This window comes from Rhinolophus sinicus, linkage group LG15 (assembly GCF_036562045.2).
Source record: "Rhinolophus sinicus isolate RSC01 linkage group LG15, ASM3656204v1, whole genome shotgun sequence".
NCBI lineage: Eukaryota > Metazoa > Chordata > Mammalia > Chiroptera > Rhinolophidae > Rhinolophus > Rhinolophus sinicus.
Genome location: NC_133764.1, coordinates 17360371 through 17378779, shown reverse-complemented (window position 1 = coordinate 17378779; position 18409 = coordinate 17360371). Strand labels below are relative to the sequence as shown.

The 18409-nt window shown below is 50.4% G+C and overlaps 1 protein-coding gene across 15 annotated transcripts in view; it reads right to left on the bottom strand.

Annotated features, from left to right (window-relative positions):
• The window catches only part of MYO18A (myosin XVIIIA), a 92750-nt gene extending 74986 nt beyond the window's left edge, over positions 1 to 17764 (bottom strand). For 8 of the 15 annotated variants that reach the window (XM_074319865.1, XM_074319879.1, XM_074319869.1 and 5 more), the window contains exons 1-2: positions 17613 to 17764; positions 6570 to 7649 (exon numbers count right to left, since the gene is read on the bottom strand). In XM_074319865.1, coding sequence (XP_074175966.1) covers positions 6570 to 7568 — 999 coding nt within the window. In that variant the 5' untranslated portion in view covers positions 7569 to 7649; positions 17613 to 17764. Of the gene's footprint in view, positions 1 to 6569; positions 7650 to 15395; positions 15563 to 17612 lie in introns of those variants that run through there. The other 7 variants (XM_074319881.1, XM_074319884.1, XM_074319885.1 and 4 more) reach the window with 3 other exon arrangements.
• Positions 17765 to 18409: the final 645 nt, after the last annotated feature.

Sequence of the window (18409 nt, the reverse complement as noted above, 5' to 3'; positions counted from 1 at the left end):
GTGCCACGCACCATACTAGACGCCATACTGGACAAAGACCCGACATTCTTTCCTACCCCAGCATCTTCTGTGCAAAGTGGCCAGCCAGGCTGAGCCGTGACAGGGCAGAATGCCATGCCCTGGTTCTGAGGAACATATGGCGGGAGATTAAGGGAGCCAGAGTGGTAACCCAGGTCTACGGAAACTGTTTCCCAACCAAACTAGAGCCAACGACTGAAAAACTAAGCTTTGTTGACACTGTCCCCTGTACTTAACAGAACAGAAGCTGCTGCCAAGGACCACATAGGACTCTAGGGTTCACTGCCTCCCCTCAAACTGCTCAGCAGGAGGTGGGGAGCCATGAAGACGCTACTCCTTGGAAATGCCTGTCTGGCATGGCTGGTGCCCACAGTGCTGCTGGATGCCTGGGACACATCCGTACCCACTGCCTAGGACTAACAATGGAGGCGCCAGGCAGCTTGCCCAGGCAGCAGGGGTGCCCCCTCCCCAACTGGGTCACCGGTCCCCACCCCCACATACGCTGCTCTCCACCCCAGGCTATAGTGAAGAGAATCCAGCAGCTTAGTGTAGTGGGGTGGCGGAGCCCTGCTGGCAGGCAGAACGCGTGCTTGTGGTTTCTGGGAAACGCTGTAGAGATTTGCAGCATTTTTAAAATACTTGTGTTCCCACCCGCCACACACCCCCCTTCACCCCACTCCTCATTCACCCCCAGTCTGGGTGTTTGCATATCTGGTATTTTCCAGAACCATTTCAGTGTAAATAAGAGAGATTAGAAGGAAACAGAGCACAGAGTGGCCAGGGGTATCGGGGTGGGCCAGAGGGGTTCTGGCCAGGGCTGGAAGGGGCCAGGGCAGGCTACCTCAATCAAGGCCCTGCCCCCGCACCAGGGTTCCAAGCTGCGCCTGCAAAAACAACCAATGACCATAACACGCACCCACACCCAGTTCAATGTGGCCCGGGCACTGTGCCCACCACCCACGGGCTGAGTGGTCAGGGCACTCTGAAGCTGTAGTTTGTCTAGCATGTCGTTGGGAAGAAGGCAGAATTGTGCCTCTGAGGACAGAGAAGGGAGACCTAGCGGAATAGAAATAACCTAGGCCACCACTCTATCCTGCTAATCCAGGATAGATAACCCCCCAAAATGCTCCTAAAGACCTTTCATCCATCAGTTCTCATGCCCTTGACACCTACCCACTGGCCTCTTATTACCAAAAGTACTCAGTTTGGGTCCTACTCTGAGCTCCCAAGCCAGGGCTTTCACATGGTGAGACTGTGCGGCCAAAAGTGCCTGCAGATTTGGCACAAAATGAAGTAAAAATCTCCTGTTTAAAAAACAAAAAACTCTCCAAGGATCATTTGGAGTAACATTAGGAACGGAAGCCTCCTAGAACACTGAGGCCAGGCAGCACCCAGCTGCGTTGGCACCACCAAATGCCCCTGGGAAAGCCCACTGCTCAGCGGCTAGCCTGGCAGACCTGGAAGCAGTACAATTTCAAGAGTTTCCTTGGAATCTTGCAGGCCCCACTCACGACAGCACCCAAGGGTCCTGGAGACAAAGTTGATGAGGCTCATACAGTTTCCACGCAGAGGTCTAGGGCTCCCCCTATCGCAAAGGGGCCCTTTCCCTTCTCCAAGATGCAGGTAACCCTGACTGGCCGGTCTCCTGCAGGACCACTGATGCCCACACCTGCAAGCCTGAGAAGCTGGGCTCTAAGAAGCTGAAAAAAGCTAGGGAACACCCAGTGTCCCATTTCTCCTTTCAGCTGGCTGTCTTTCAGAGCCACAGTGAAAGAGTTTGGACAAAAGCATCAGGAGTTCCCACTGGAAAGAAAACCTTCCCAGGAACAAGCATAGGCAAGCAGTAGGATGGATCATGAGGGTGCAAAATGACCCTCTCTGGATGGCGTTAGAAGCTGGGCAAAGGGAAAGAAACGAATCTTCCTAAGCATTTATTACCTGCCAAAGTCTACATAAGTGATCTCACCTAATATATAAACATGTTTATCTTAAGTAAAGATCCATAAAGTATAGTAAACAGAATAAAAACCAAGTCTCCCTTTAGCTCCAGTCTTATTTTCCTTCTCAGAGAAAACTGCAGTGAGTTAGTTGGGTGTGCATCCTTCTCTGATTTCATCTTCTCAAATTCTGTGTGGATAAAATAAGGCCCATTTATTTAAGTCAAGGGTCATGACCTCTAAGAGGCCTCTCCTAACTGTCACCCCTTCTCCCTAGGTGTAACAGGCCACCTGAGCCTTCCCACCCACCGTTCACCTGTACAGACTTCTGCCATAGCCATTCCGGTGCTTGGTTGCCTTTCTTTACTTAAGTCTGTGCTTTCTCAAAGAAAGATGTTATTTTATTTTATTAATCCGCCAGTGCCCCGTGTAATGCCTGGTCCTTAAACAGACTTCATTAAATGTTTAAGGGAATGCGTACACTGAGGCTAAGAGAAGTTTGGTAACTTCATTAAAACTCACTGAAGGTCTTCTGGTCCATGCTCTTTCCACCATAACATGCCCTCTGCTAGGTTCTCCTGAGTGTGGAGGTGGTCTAGACAGATATGACAACCTCTGCAGGAACCTCACACCACTTTGTGGACAAACCCCAAGGTCCAATGGGAGAAGAAACTGTATCACAGATCTCCAGCAAATGCCTGACAGTGCAACAGGGCTCAGGAAACTAGACTTGACTGGGAGGGGTGGGTAGATCTTCCTTTAAACCCTCACTTCTCCCCTCCTACCACATCCTCAAAAGCTCAAGGAAGCAGTGCTTTCTGGGTAGGGCTCCCATGAAGGCTGGCTCTTCAGGCTCTTGGCAGCAGGAGAATAATCACATCCCCCGGTGGGCTTTTCTGAGCTCAGCAGAAACATCCTACATTCCCAGACTATCTACTTGGCCCACACCACGGGCCGACTGAGGATACAAATGGAAGGGACTGGCTCCCTCTCTGCCAGACTCTAGTTCCCATCCGGCCTCTACCCCTTCTCAGTGGGCATTGACTTTCCCACCTAGGCTCATGGAACTGGACAGAGGAATTTTGACTCAACTGGGGTTTTGAGACCCTCATCTTTACCAACACCTCCCTTAGTCTCACCAGACTCAGAGAACTCTTTGACTGTAGAAAACTGAAGAGTAATTGATCTAAAAACACTTGCCCTGGGGAGCCAAGGAAAGAATTTAGCAACTTCCCCCAAACCTGGCAATCACATTGGACCCCTCCTCTCCTCCTTCCCTCACCCCAGTTGGTCACCAACACTCCAGAGCCTGCCTCAGTTGCTCACACCTGATACCTCTCTCCATCTCCAATGCCTCTACCCAAGTTCAGGCCTCCCTTCACTCTACTAGCATTACAATAGCTCCCTCACTGTTCCACCCACAGCTACCCTTGCTATACCTAAAAGCATTCTCCATAAACAGACAGAGATTTTCTAAAACCTGTCCCTATTAAACCCCTACATTGCCCTTAGGTTAAAGTTTACATTCCCTATGATGACCCATGAGGGCCTTTGTGACTGGCCCCTGCTTGCTTCTCTCAATACTGTCCCTATACACTGTCCCCCAGCCTAATTCCCCAAATGTGTCATTCTCTCTCCAACCTCTAGGCCTTGACATGTGTCTAATACAGTCATTTCCTTCCTCCTGTCTCCCCTATACTCATGTCCCACCCAGAGATGTCAGCTTTCTCTGACTCATTTCAAAGGCTGTACTTGAAGTTCCTTTACTGTGCTCCCTAGAGACCTATACTGGCCCCTGTCACTGAGCTTCTCAAATGGCACTGTCGTTGTCTGCTACGTGACCATCTCTCTCACTAGATTATGAGTTCCTTGGGGCTGGGATTCTGTGCTGCTCACTGCGGCATCCCAGGCCCCAGCACACAGTAAATGCTCAACAAATGTTTGTTTAACAGCTAGGTGAGTGGAAGGAGAGATGGTGGGAGAAGGGCTGCTTCTCTCAAGCCTGCTGAGTGATTTCTGTCAGGCCCCAAGTCTATCCTACTACTATGGCTCACGCCTACTCCCAATGGACCCTTGTTTAACAGCTACAGGGACATATGAACAAGGTGTGAGCCAAGCATTCTGGACACACACCATGTGAGAAGGAAACCCAAGGGGCTGTCTCTCCCTGGGGCCATCTGAACAGGCCATGGACAGAAGCCATGGGGCCTGGCCCCCATCTGTGTGAAGAAAGAGAACAGATGGTTAGCCAGCTCCTTCAGAGCTCCCTGGGGACAGGCAACATGTGGACACAGTTGATGGATGGCCTCATGGGCAGGGTGACTGCCAGAGCTGTCCCTGTGGGGCTAGAGTTGTCAGGGTACCCCACTCGGGAGTATGGAGGAGGCGGGAAGACTCTTTTCTTGGCATGGAACTGGGATTAGAACTGCTGCCAAGAAAAGGAGCAGGAGTAGGAGTGGGAGGAAGAGGAGGAGATAGAGGACGAGAGCCTCAGAAGAGGCTGCAGCACTCCCACACCAGCTCGTTGTCTGTCCCAGGAAGCTGGAACGCTGGCTCACTCTGCTCCTCTCAGCTGTGGCATGAGTTCCCCACCACCTACCCAGGTAAGAAGAGATCTGGGGCTTCTCTCAGCCCTGTGCTTCTTCGTGCCCTGTCAGATGGCTCTAGGAGACTCATAAAGATGGGGATTTCTACTGTGCCCCTTGCCAGATCCCCCAGGTGGGGGAAGAAGTACCAGCTGGGCTTGCCTCACGGGGCTAGAGCAGCCAGCATTTCCGGGATACCAGCTGTAAGGTGGGATCCACCAGGGCCTCCAAAGCTACAGCATCCACTCCCCCAGGGATGGGGTAGCAGCAGCTAGTTGGGAAAGAGAGTGGTTGGGAAATATGAGATGCTGGGATGATCCCTGTGTTATAGAGAGACAACGAAACAGCATCTGCGATGCCAGGTCCTGAGCCCCACAGAGGCCTATGCTGTGGTTCAGCAGGGAGTTGGCAACCATCCCCTGGGGGTTCATGCTTTAAGAAGAAAATTCCATCTGTTGAAAGCAATGTTAGCCTGGGAGACAGCAGATCGACTTGGCAACATGGTCTGGTCTTTGGTTCTGAGGTAAAGACCACTCCCTCTAAGCTGTGGTTCTTCGTGCTCAGTCTAGCCTGGTGGCTAACACAGAGTAGGTGCTCAAGGTGATTCTGGAATAAATGTGGCCAGCTCCTTCCCTGGATTCCACAACAGGCTCCCTCCCACTCACTACCCCTTCCTAACTAGAAAAGCTGCCTGACCCCACCAGCCCCAGGGTAAAGGAAGGTCTGGAAACCAATTCCAGTGCTTCCTGCCAGAGTCTGACCCTGCCGCTCCCAGGCCCTCCAGCCCTGATATGCTGGTTGGCTGAGCAGCCATCTGAGCAGCGACTTCCCTTCCCCGGGAGAAAGCTAGGACCGGGACTCTGCCTGCTTCCTTAGCATTTCCTCCCACTTCTAACTTGGACATATCTGGCTGGTCACTTAGTGCTGAAAGGTCCTGGCCAGGCTGTGCACAGGTCAGGCTTCAGGGACCAGATCTGGACAGTCCTAAAAGGCAAAGCTGGGAAAGGGGGATGACCAGAGGCCAACTTGTCCTTCATGGGCTGTCTCCAGGCAGAACATTCCAAACTGATACACAGCTACCCTATCAAAAGACCCCTGGCCTTAGAGATCCCCATCCTCCTAGAGACCATCTTTTCAGGAGTTAAATTGGGTCAGTCCTTGGTAAAGAAACAGATATCTGCTAAATCTGATAGATATGTCTAATCTAAATCTCTTCTGTTCCTATATGACCCCCTCCCACTGCTGTTTTGTGCAGGCAGGATGCTATAGTTGGGGTCTCAGGGATGGTCAGGTCATACTATCTCTCTGTAGGCTTAATCCCTGTTGCTTTTCCAGAGCCATGCTTTTCTTTCTTCCAGGAGAGGTAATCAAACTCTTGGAGCCCAAGTGATCTTTATAAATCAGATCCAGTCATTTCCTGCTTCAAACCCTACAATGGTCCCATTTCACTGGGATAAAATCTAAACTCCTATCATGGTTTACAAGGTCTTTCATGATTTGGGCCCTGCTTATCTCTGCAGCCTTACCTGGTATTCAACTCCTCACTCACTCGAGGGGCAAGAGGAGATCTGAGGTCACCGCCTCAGCAGCTGTACATCCCAGATGCTTTATGACAGCCCTCATTTGAAATAATATATCTTTTTTTCATCTCTCATAGCTAAATAACATGGAAATCCTATATTGTAGTCCACATACCGACCTGGACGAGTAGTACTGTCTCTCATATCTGGAAATGGTACATGTTAGCCTCCATACCCCCATTTAGGGCTCGGGAACTATGGTGCCCTAATCCACTCTTGTATCATAAAGCTTGTATGGCTGTGTATCACCCCCAGCTGAGGTCGCTCCTCCCCACAGGCCAGGTAAGTGGTCCCTGGAGTCCAAGGAGTGGCCCAGCTTCACCACTCACACACTCGCTAGGCTTTGACTACAGTTTTTGGGTACCCCAAACATCCACCTAAGTGCAATCGCAGAAGACGCCAGCAATCCCAGTCCCTGCTCAACCCCAGCTGCCCAGGGAAACACTCACATCAGCTGGCTCCCTGCGGGGTCCCTCGCCACTCCGCAGCCAGCTCCGGCTCAGCTCGCTGAGCTCCGGGATGGATTGCACCTTGAGCCGCACGCTGTCCTCAGACTGCCGGATCATCTCTACAATCTCATCCCTGGACTTGCTCTCCACATTGTGCCCATTAATCTCCACCAGACGATCACCTGGCACCAGCCCCAGGCCCAGGTCCTTGGTGCCTGCACCGGGCTCAGCAAAGTGAACCACCTTCCGATAGACCTGGCCCTCGGGGCTCCGATCCAGCATGGTTGTACGCCGCAGGGAGAAGCCAAAGTCTCCAGTGGGCCTTCGTTGCAGCTCCAGCTCCCGGAGGGCAGGGGGTGGCGCAGGCACCACCGGAGGCAAGCGCAGGTCAGCTGGAAACCTTTTAGTCACCAGCTCAGGGATTCGGGACCGCGGTCCTGGTCGAGGGAAACCTGGGCCAGGATGCTGCACCAGCTGTCCCTCCAGAGTCCTCACCTCCACCTGCGGAGATGGGGCAGCAGAGTGCTCCGAGGGGGTGGAGGTCTCGGAGGCACTCTCATCTCGGCTGCGCTGGGAGAAGGAGAAGCGCTTAACAATCATCTGTGAGTTCTGCTTGGCCAGGGAGCCGAACTTGGCGGCCCGCTGCAGCACAGAGCCGCGGAAGCTGCCTTCCTCACCTTTGAGGTCGTCGCTGGAGCTGGCTGTGCTGAGCTGGCCCGAGTCCAGGATGACGCTGCCCCTGTTGCTGTCAGAGTCAATGTCAGTCAGGTGCAGGTCGGAGCCGCTGGCGACCTTGATGGGGATGGGGTTGGAGATTTCCAGGCGCGTCTTAGATTCACGCTTGGAGGAGCGGTTCAGGTTGAAGAAGCCACGTCGCAGGCTCATCTCCTCCAGGCTCCGCAGCTCGGCCGCTGACATCCGCTCCTTTTTCTCCTTTTTCTCCTTCTTCTCCTTCCGCCCGCCATCTTTGTCCTTGTCTTTCTTCATTAGGTTAAACATGGTGCGGGTGCTGTTTGTAGGGGTGGCGCCCCCAGAGGATTATGGGTGCTTAGCACAGGGCCTTTATGCCCCACCTTGCTGCTGCAGGCAAAGAAAGAAAGAGAGACAGAGAGATTATTGGAGCAGAGCCTCTTTCGCATCTCCAGTCCAGACATGGCCAACTACTGAGCACAGCTACCCTCACCGAGTACTCGCTGTGTGCTAGGTGCTCTGCATTACACAATAGGACTGTCTCAGTTAAGCTAAGCCTCATAACACTGCTATGGGGAGGTCTATTATTACCCCCATTTTACAAATAAGGAAACTTGAGGTTTAGATCAGTTTGTAAAAGCCCAAACTCCAAAGTCTCTCATTTCCTGTGGCCCCTGATAGCCCGAGGCTTAGGTGTGCATGAAGGTGGCACCTGGGAGATCTGACCTCCTGGCAAGAGGTTGCCATCAAGCCAACTTGGGACCTGACTTGTTTCAAACACAAGGGGGAAAGGAAAGGGACTCTGTGTACCATCAAGTCCCCACAGCCAACGTCCCTCAAGGCAACAGACATCACATGCTGCTGGCCTCATCCTAAAGCCTCGCTATCCCTAGTGCAGCAGGCTTAGCGCCCGCCTGACAGAAGACCTCAAAGGACCAATACTTACTTAATGACTACCACTTGCCAGGCATAATGCCAGGCACTTTACCCCTACCACTTCATTTGAACCTCACAGCATCCCTGCAAGGTAGGTATCATAATCTCTACTTTACACGTGAGAAAACGGGGCTCAGAAAATTAAGTATATGTTAGTTGTCATACAGCTAATAAGAGGGAACATCGGGATTCAGTGGCAAATACTGTTTTCTTCCTAGGGCCTGGGTGCCCAAAGTGAAGCAGAGAGGGAAGTAAGGGGAAGTTCCAGACTGAACAGAGGAGAGACAGCTGCAAGGTGGGGGTGGGGTGGGTGGGGTCTGCTGGATAAACAGGATCCTGAAAAACTCACATCCTTTTGCCCAGATCAACACCTAAATATAGCAGCCTGAGAGCAAACCCCCAGCTCCAGGGCAAGTGTGTCTAGGCAGCCGACCTCCTCCCACCCCTCTGCACACCTGATTGGGGACAGGACTGAGGAAAACCTAGTGGGGGTGGAGTTGAGAGAGCCTTTCTCGTTGTAACCAGCAGGGAACAAGAAGTACAAATAGGCCATACCACCTAATTAGAAATTAAATGTAATTTTTTCCTTCTCCATAAAGGTCTCTGGCTCTGAGTTCTAGGCACAGCAACTACAGGCTTATTCCTTCCAACAATGACCTCTTGCAAGGCCCCGGAGAGGCCTTTCCTCTCTGTAGAACCAACACCCACCACCAAGCAGGGCCCTCCAGGCTCCACATTCTACTGAGAGGGACCCCGAAGCCAAGTACAATGCCTAGGAAGGTATCCAGGCCAAGAACACCCAAGGGGCCTGGTACACTGGCTAATTGCTTCCCCTCTGCCCAACACCTTGATTCATGTGGTTCCTAAGAGATCAACTATCCTTTCCAGAGCAGCACTGTCCACAAGAAATATAATTTGGGTCATATATGTAATTTAAAATGTTCTAGCAGCCACATTAAAAACAGTAAAATGAAACAGGTGAAATTAACTGTAATGATATATTTTATTTATCAAATATATCCAAATATATTTATAATAAATATATCCAAATAAGTAAATATATCCAAAATATTGTCATCTCAACCTGTAATCTGTATAAAATATATCGAAATAGTTTTGCATTTTCTTTTCCATATTATCTTTGAAATCCAGCACATAGTTTACCCTCAGAGCATATACCAATGCAGAGTAACCACATTTCAACAGCCCTGTGTGGCTAGCAGCTATCTGACTGGACACTACAATGCTAGAGAACTCTTTAGTTGCAAAGGGGTGGAAAATCTGGTCTAGTCACTAGCTCCCTGTGGACCTAGCAGGCACCCCTTTCTTCCTCTGACCTCAGTTTCTACCTGGTAAAACAAAGTTCCTTTTGAACTTTTTGGTTCTAAATGCTCCATACACAGTACCTGGGAGTGGGAAGACAGGAAATAGGGCCCAAGAGGCACAAAGTCAGGGGTGACCTTGGCCAAGTAGGTCTGGACTGATTTTGGATGGGGGAGTCCCTGCCAGCAAGCATACTCTCTTCAGGGCTTTACTTTGACCTGGGGAGTCTCTCCTACTGCACCATTGATGGGGGTGGGGCACAGACCTACCACATGCCAGGACATGAGATCTTCAGATGGTCATTGTCCATTTTACCCCTCACCCACCACTGCTTGCACTGTTTTAAAGGGCTAGTTTGGAAGACAGCTCCAAGGGGCACCTGTGAGGAAATGAAGAAAGAAACCCACCTTGGGGACTGGGAGGGATCAAACGACTATCTAGGAGTCAGCCCAACCACAGAGAAACCAAATGCCTTCAATGCTGTCCTATCAACACACCTTTTGGTCTCCAATTCTCACACCGCAATTCTTACCCAATCCTGGCTCTTTGCTGGGGGGCTAGATATTTGAGCAGTATCAACGGAAAACAGGCCCCAGAATTCTAGAATCTTTGGGCTGGAAAGGTCCCTGAAAAGTAATTTCATATAAATCCCTGTCTCGGCAAAAGCTTGCCTCTTGCCATTGCGACAGGCAGGAACAACAGCCAGTCACAGCAGCAGTACACCGGTAGTGCTGGCCAGAAATGTTAGGAGATCTGGTATGTTGGCCTGGATCTGCCAACAAATCGCGGGGCGACCTTGAACCTGTCACTTTGCTCAAGGTTGGACTAGATGATCTAGGTCTCCTCTAGCTCTAAAATTTCAAATATCTAAGTCTCTTGTGGACACAGGTTAGTTATTAACTTTCTGCCAAAGTCACACCTCTAATCCCAACCCTGAGGCCTTTAAAGACTGGGTCCATTTCAGCCCTCCCCTCATCACCCCTGTTTTGCCACTGTTATCTGCACAGCTCACAAGGTACCCCTTCCCTACTGTCACCCTTACAATTGCCAGGCCTGGCTGTGGCGTGGGTTCTGTCCTGTGCCACATGTCTGGAGTTACCTGCAGACTCCTCCTCTAGGGTCAGACCTGTACTACAGCTGCAGCTGCTGCTGCTCCTCAGCACCCAATTCGTTAGAGACCTGGGCTCTGTCTGTTACCTTTTTGTTGACTTTGGACTTTCTAGCCCCTCCTGTCCTCAGCTCCAAAAGTTTCCAGCAGCAACAACCTCATCACTCTCTCCCCTCTCTCCATTCCAGGCTGCAGGTTCTACCAGCCTCCTTTTCTCTTACCCTCATCAGTGAAAATAACCTTACAGTTTTTCTGACCATCTTCTCTGCCTTTCTCTCCTCACCCTACTCCAGGAGGCCTTTCCTAATTTATTTATTTATTTATTTATTTTTTCAAGGTCTCAGTGTCATTTCAGAGCCTTTCCTAATTTAAAGTGGAGGAAAGGTATGTGTGTAAATTAGGGAATGTATGTAAAGTTGGGTATGTATGTACCTAAATCATTTTGATCCTGCTATCCTCAAAATCAAAGCAAAGTACAATTGACTCAGTCAACTCAACTGCTTTATCACTTTAAGACAGAAAGCATTTTGAGGTCAAGGACCATTCAACTCAAATGTGCACCTATCATTTCACCAAGAGGAGAAACAATTTACATATTCATACAATGGAATGCTATTCAGCAATAAACAGGAAGCAATTACTGATACACACAACAAGGATGAATCTCAAAAACATTATGTCAAGTGACAGTAAAAGAAGTGGTTGACAGAAGAGTACATACTGATATGGTACTATTTATATGAAGCTCTAATACAGACAAAACTAACCAATGGTAAAACTAATAATAATAATAATCAGAACAGTGGTTACCTCTGGGAAGTGGGGGTGGGGGTAGGGATTGCCTGAAAAAGGACATGAGGTAACTTTCTGGGATGAGGTTCATTTTACATATCTTGATAGGGGTTTGGTATATACATTTGTTAATAGTCATCAAATAGTGCACATAAGATTCGTGTATTTCATTGTGTAAAATATTCACTCAAAAGGAAAAAAGAACTGTAAATAAATATTGAGCTCTAGTTGATATACATACTAAAGTATTTGGGGCAAAGTATACTAATGTCTACAATTTACTTTGATATGCATCAAAATGTAAGATGGCTTGATGGATGGATCAAGGGATAAATATGTGATAAAGCAAAAATAGTAAAGTGTTAATTACAGAATCTACAAGGTGAGGGTTATTCACTATAAAATTCTTTAACTTTTCTAAATGTTTGCAGAGCTGTATGACAAAATATTGGGGAAATATGTATCTATCAAGCATCTATTAAATGCAAGGGGTATAAGATAAATAAAACTAATGAAAGAGAGTAGCTTTCAGATGTCAGGTAACAAACCTGGGAACAAATCTGAGTTAGTATTTATGCTATCTTGGGTTAAGTCACTTAAGTCCTCAGTGCCTCTGTTTCCCCCTTTGTAAAATGGGGATAATAATAGTACCTACCATATAAAGCATGAGAATTAAATGAAATATGTATATAAGCCCTTCATCTAACACCTAGCCCAAAGTAAACCCTTAAGAATGGTACCCAATGGGCACATTCTTGCCATCTAAATGGGATGGTAGAGAGGATAGTAAAGTACATAAATGATTATCAGCACAACTGTGACTAAAATAAGTCTGGACATAAAATCTTAATGCTGGACAGGTCTGTTGTATATGGACAGTAAAGCTCAAACAAGTGAAGGCAACCCAATGAGCACATGGCCAAGCTGGGTCACTGGCTCAATTCCAAGGCCCCATACAGCTATGGTCAAGAATAAGGACAGTCAATTCATAGATGCAGAAATATAAATGGCCAACAAATAGGAACAGCTATTCAGCCTCAGTAATGTTCACAGACATGTGAAATAAAAGAGGTATATTATTGCTCACTTAGCAGTTTAGTTAAAAACTGCCAAGGTTCATAACATCAATCAATTACAGGATGGGAAGCAGGTTGTCTCCTACATGGTGGTGGGAGTACACATTGGTGTAACGAGGGCAAGGTGGTGGTACCTATGAAAGTATTTAAATGTACATATTCTTTGGGCAATTCCTCTTCAAAGACACCTATAGATATATTCATATAATAGACATGGCTAATCTTTGCAGCATTGTTTGTAATAGCAAAATACTGTCAATATAAATGACCATCACTAGGGGAATAGCTAAATTATAGAACTGGGCAGTGATTAAAAAGAATGAGGTAGATTTGTATATACTGTCCTGGGAAGATTCTATACTATATTATTAAGTGGAAAAAGCAAGTTGTCAAATAGTATATTATTTTTGTTAAAATTTTAAAAACTATATATGTATATATGTGTGTATATATATGTATATATATATATACACACATTATGTATATTTGTATATGCATAGAAAAATGTATACTCTGGGGAAGGGACAGGGATTTTTGAAGGCTCAAAGCAGACTTGTGTTTTATCTGTATTGTTTTCATTTTTTACAATAAGAATATGTAACTGGTAGGGGTGCGTGTGTGTATTTAAGCCTAGGGGCTTTAGGTAGTGGGATTATATGTAATTTTTCTTCTGCTTTTCTACATGTCCTTCATTTCCTACAGAAAAAAAAATTAATATTTACATAAAATTATATTTATGTAACATGATGTATTAAGCTAGAAACATATATAAAAATACATAACAAACTTTTGAAAAATAGTCTGGAAAGATCCATTACAAAAATTTTATCAGTGGTGTTTTTCTGTTCAGTAGGGGCAAAGAAGAGTAACACTTTAGCTTTCCACCTAGTACATTTCAAATTAAACCTTTTTTTTCAGCATATGTTACTTTTGTGATTGTAAAGATTTTTTTTAAATAAAGAAAAAAAAAAGGTTTGACAGAGTAGTAAGCAATCCATTAAGCACTAAAGTTGTAAACAGGGTTTGGAATGGCAAGTTCAAGGAATGCCTTTTCATGCCTTAAAAAAGTTTCAGTAACTTAGGGGACTTGGTTAAAATAGATCTCACTGTTGTCTTGCGGCTTTAAGTGGGGACAGATTTAAATGGGTCACTCTGCAGCTGGTCAAGTAGAAACCCCAGGAAATGGAAACTATAACGTTCGAGTCCCAAGACAAGGGCTCCTAGACTTGGGCGCTGTGGGTGGATACTTAAAAGGGTCAGTCCCCGCCACCCCACCCCAGACCACACTCATAAATAAATACAAAGGAAATACTTTCCCAAGAGAGCCGGCCTCTCTCGCTTGGCCTCTGACCTCCCTGAGCGGCTGTTTCCTACAGCCTCGAGGCCTTTATCTCAGTGCTGGCCCGCACCAAGGACTGCAAAAGCGGCCTGGTGGGGCTTGCACGGCACCTGGCCCGGCCGGGCGGCCCCAGCCCGAGCGGCTCAGGGTGACGCCTGTCCCTGACGCCGCTGCCGCCGCCGAGCTTCTTCCCGGCGGGTTCTGCTGAGCTCCGCGGCGCCCCGTGACTCACTGCCAGGTCACACGGGGCTTATCTGGCTCCAGGTGTGCTCCCTCACTTAGACTGCACGCTTCTCACATGACATGAGCCCGCCTGCCCGCCGGCTCCCTTCCCTGCCGGCCGCCGCGCGGGGAACGGGCAACCCCCAGCATCTCCAGGCAGCGGGGCCCGCGCAGCCGCAGCTCCGAGGCGCCTCCCGCAGCGATCCCGCAAGCCCCGGGAGAAATAGGAGCGGGAGAGGTGCCAGCAGCCGGGCCGGGACCCCAGCTGCTCCTCCAGGTGCACTTCCTAGGTTTCATGCAGAGCCTGCAGCAGCCTGCTGGGCACTAAACTCAGCTAACACTACCCACACCCACCGGTACCTTCGGTGTGACCTTGAGCAAGTCGCGTTCCCTAGCTATGCCTCAGCTATTAATATTTCAACTATAAAATCTCCATGGGCCTGAGAGTTCAGACTTGGCCCCAAGCCCTTGCCTTTGCTGGAGAGGTATGCTGCTCAACCACAAACTGCAGGTTCTAAGCCTCTTCTGCCTCTGACTTGCTGTGTGACCTTGAGCCCATCATCCAACATCTCTGAATACCAGAGAATAATCAAAATAATCCTTTGTAAATGATGATAAGGTACCTGGCAGCGAGAAAGTGCCCTGTAAAATTGTCAGTCCACAATTCAAACTGCTGCCTGACTGTCAGCTATTTGAAATGTCAAAGGAATGTGGATAATTTATACGCCACACAATTCCTACCTCAAGAGAAAGGGCAAGAAAGTGAGGTGGGGGGAGGAATGGAGGCTTTCCAGGTAGACTACTTTTCCGGGTCTACCACTGTACCACCCCACTCTCTAATTCAATCGACCTCAGAAAATGGTGATGGGGGGTGAGGTGCAATAAGCAGATATTAAAGGACCCCAGGGTCTGACCCAAAGCAGAACTTAAAAAGCTCCATCAAGCCCCCAACCCAAGTCCTGGGGGAACCTGTTAATCATAAAACAGAGTGGGCTGGACCCTCTTATCCCATCAAACCTTTAAACTACCTCAGCTTTACCCACCAAGCCCAGGAGAGGCCTGGGACAAGGCCTGGGGTCCAGGGCCACTGACAGGGCCCTGCTCACATGGATGCTCTGGTTCCAGTCTGTGGCGTCCACTCAAGGTGAAGGAGGTCTGGCTGGGGACAAATTTCTGGCTGGAAGAAGCAAGAATAGCACTGCTGCACTGGAGACCTGTGACACACCAAGTCTGGATCAAGGCTTCCTGAGTTCCAACAACTCCCTGCTCCACCCAAGTAGGGTGGATGCTCCCTTTCACAGAAGCCCCAGCTTTGCCCCACCCAGTCCACCCTCAGGTACCTGTCTCTGGGGGACCCTGGAGTTTTCAGGCCCAACTTTTGAAGACATATGCACTCTTCAGTGAGCAGCTTCCAGGTGAGTCAGTAAAGGGGGCTTCAGGCAACAGGCTGGCTGGCCAGACTGCCAGGGATTGAGGTTGAGAGACCAAGCTAGAGTCAGGAAGGGCACAGTCCCTGTGAGGGCGGCTGAGGAGAGCCTGAGGCATGGGAGGAAGCCCTCAGGCACACACCCTGGCACCTGAGCCAGACAGGGAAAGAGTAAACAAACTAGATACTCAAAGCTGCCAGGCACCAAGTCATCAACTGTTCAAAGTTCAAAGCTCCCAAAGGAAGTGACCACCAGCATGCTACCCCCCTAATCCCCATAGTACACCCCACCTGCAACCCTTCACATTACCCTAAACCCTAAACACAATAGCTTCCCTTACTGTCTTCCTGGAATTGAAGCCCCAACTCCAACGTCCCCAACCCCAAATGGACAAGCATACCTCCACCCAAGGCTATATATAACCAGTCATATCCAGCAACCAGGATGATGTTTCCTGGAAAGCCCTCATCACAAAAAGTCAGAGAGGAAGCAGAGGAGGTGGCACGCCATTGACAAAGAGCCAGCAAAATCTGTCAGGAAGCCAGAGACCTCAGGAGAGCAACTTTCAATATCCCCAAATAGAAAATAGCCCCTGAACCAAAAGGATAGGGAACATTAGGCAAAGGTGGGCCTATTGCCATGACAATAGGATAAGAGCCTGCCCAAGAAAAGGGCTCTAGACCAGGTAAGGACATGGAAAGGCAGCTTGAACCTCTACAGTCAGCATCTTGCTAAGGTAATCTTGCTCTGAGTCACCTGGACATCCTTCCCTCCCTTCCGGCCCGGCCCAGGTATACACACTTTGCACAGTTCCCTCTCCATGGGGTCATTTACATGGCCTCCTCAGCCACAGACATGCCAGGCACTCAAAAGACAAAATGAACCTATGCAAACCAGCCCGAATCACTGGCAAGGTGAATGGGCGAGGGTATCCAATTTCATGCCTTTGGGGGACCATCTGAGGGCAGGGAGGTCCTAGGGAGCAGAGCTCTTCCCAGGAAGCATCATCCTAGGCCTCCTTACAGAAATGCAAACCATGAGGACACTGCCAAACACATGCCAAAACAGGCAAAAGGAGTACCACTTAAAAAACAAACTGGCTGTCTTCCCCCCCAACCCCGGCTCATTCTGGCTGGCAGCCTGTCCAACTAATCAGACGGACACATGTACCTTGCAACAGGGTGACACCCCCACCTCCCCACCCCCACAACAAAGCCCCAATGTGTGGTGTGTTCCTGTAGGCCTTATCTCAGCCAGGAACATGACCCACTCCTCACCAGGCTTGGCACTAAGCAGCACCCCAACACGGGTGGGGGGTAGCAAACCTAACCACCTCCCCTTCCTATTGGCGAAACTACTGGCATGACAGGTTAGCAGGGCGGGGCGTCAGGGCCGCCTCACTCAGAGGCCTGGGGCAGGCAGTCCGACCTTCCCACACACACCCCACCCCTTTGCAGGGAAAGGTGAGGTGAGCAGCCAGTCACATGGGACAGCCTGCACTCCCGAATCTCCAAAGCCTACTAATCACCAGTCCCCCATCTTCTTGTCCCAAGGGGAGGGGGCTTGGGGAAGCGGGGTCTCCATTGTTTAGCCAGCTGTCTAGCAGCTGCTCCTTTGAGAGGAGCCCGCTGTCGGCCTGGCAGTGAAAGGGTGAAGGCCGCTGGGAGGGATAAAGGGCTCGGCGGAGGTGCTCGCCTTCCCTGCTGCCTTCCCCAGAGCCTCAGTGGGTCGGTCTGTTTGGGGGGGCCTGGGCCTGGCCCCGAGAAGCCCCCTAACCCCGAGACTGCAGCCTCCACCCCACAGTTCAGGGCCACCTGGGCTCCTCGGAGTCCCAAATCCCCCCAAACTGAAGGCCACCGTGCTCTGCCTCCCCGTGCCCCCGGAGCTGGCAAAAGGGGACGGAGCTCCCCCTCCCCGCCCCTCCTGGTCGGCCCCCACTCCCGGGCGCCGAGCTCCGCGGCGCGGCCAGGGACGGGAGCCGGGAGTCCGGGCCGCTGCTTCCAGGGGACAGGGAAGGAGGAGGAGCCGGCGGGCCCCGCCGCCCGCCCGCCTTACCAGACCGAGCCCGCCCCGCGACCGGGCCGGGCCCGGTCGGCAGCGGAGCGGCCGTCCCCGCCGCCCCGCACTCACCGGCCGCCGGAGCCCGCCCCGGCAGGCAGCAGAAGCGGAGACGCGGCATCCAGCGGCCCCGGCCGGGTCCGGGCTAGAGCACAGCTCGGCGCAGCGCAGCACCGCCCCCCGCGGTCGCGCGAGCGGAGCCGAAAGGGAGCTCCCTGCTGGTGGCTCCAGGGATAAACGCCCGGCCTTCCGGGCAGCGCCTGGGCGCGCCTCCAGAGCGGGCCATGCGGGCACTGCCCTGGGAGACCTCTGTCCGAGTCCGAGAGATCCTGCCTAGAGGTCCTGTCTGCCCTGGGCACTGGAGGCTGCCGGACATGCCCAGGGCAGGCACCAGGGTCATGCTGAAGTAGAGAACAGGTTCTGTCCAAGGCAGGCACTAGACTGCTGGCTGTGTCCAGGACGGTGCTGCCCAGGGCAGTGCTGTCCAGAGAAAGCAACTGAGTCTTACTGGCCACATCTGCAGAGGCACACACAGGGTGCTGCTGGATGGTGCCAGATGGCTCAGTCCAAAACAGGCACGGCCTGCCATGCATGTCCAAGGTGAGAATGGCAGAATGTGCTCCCAGAGGTGGAAGCAGGCTCCTGGTGGCTTGGTCTGAGAGAGCCCTGCCGCAGGAGGAGCTGCCTGAGGGTGTACCAGGGCCCAGGGGACACAGCCATAAGTGGCACTCACTCCCTAAAGGACTCCAAAAATGCCAAGATTAACACCTTTCAGAAGCTCTTTGGAATGAGGACTGTCCCTTGGTCTCTCATGTCATGTAAATATCAGGTGAGCTACTCTACCTAGTGAGAGCGAATTTTAGACTTCC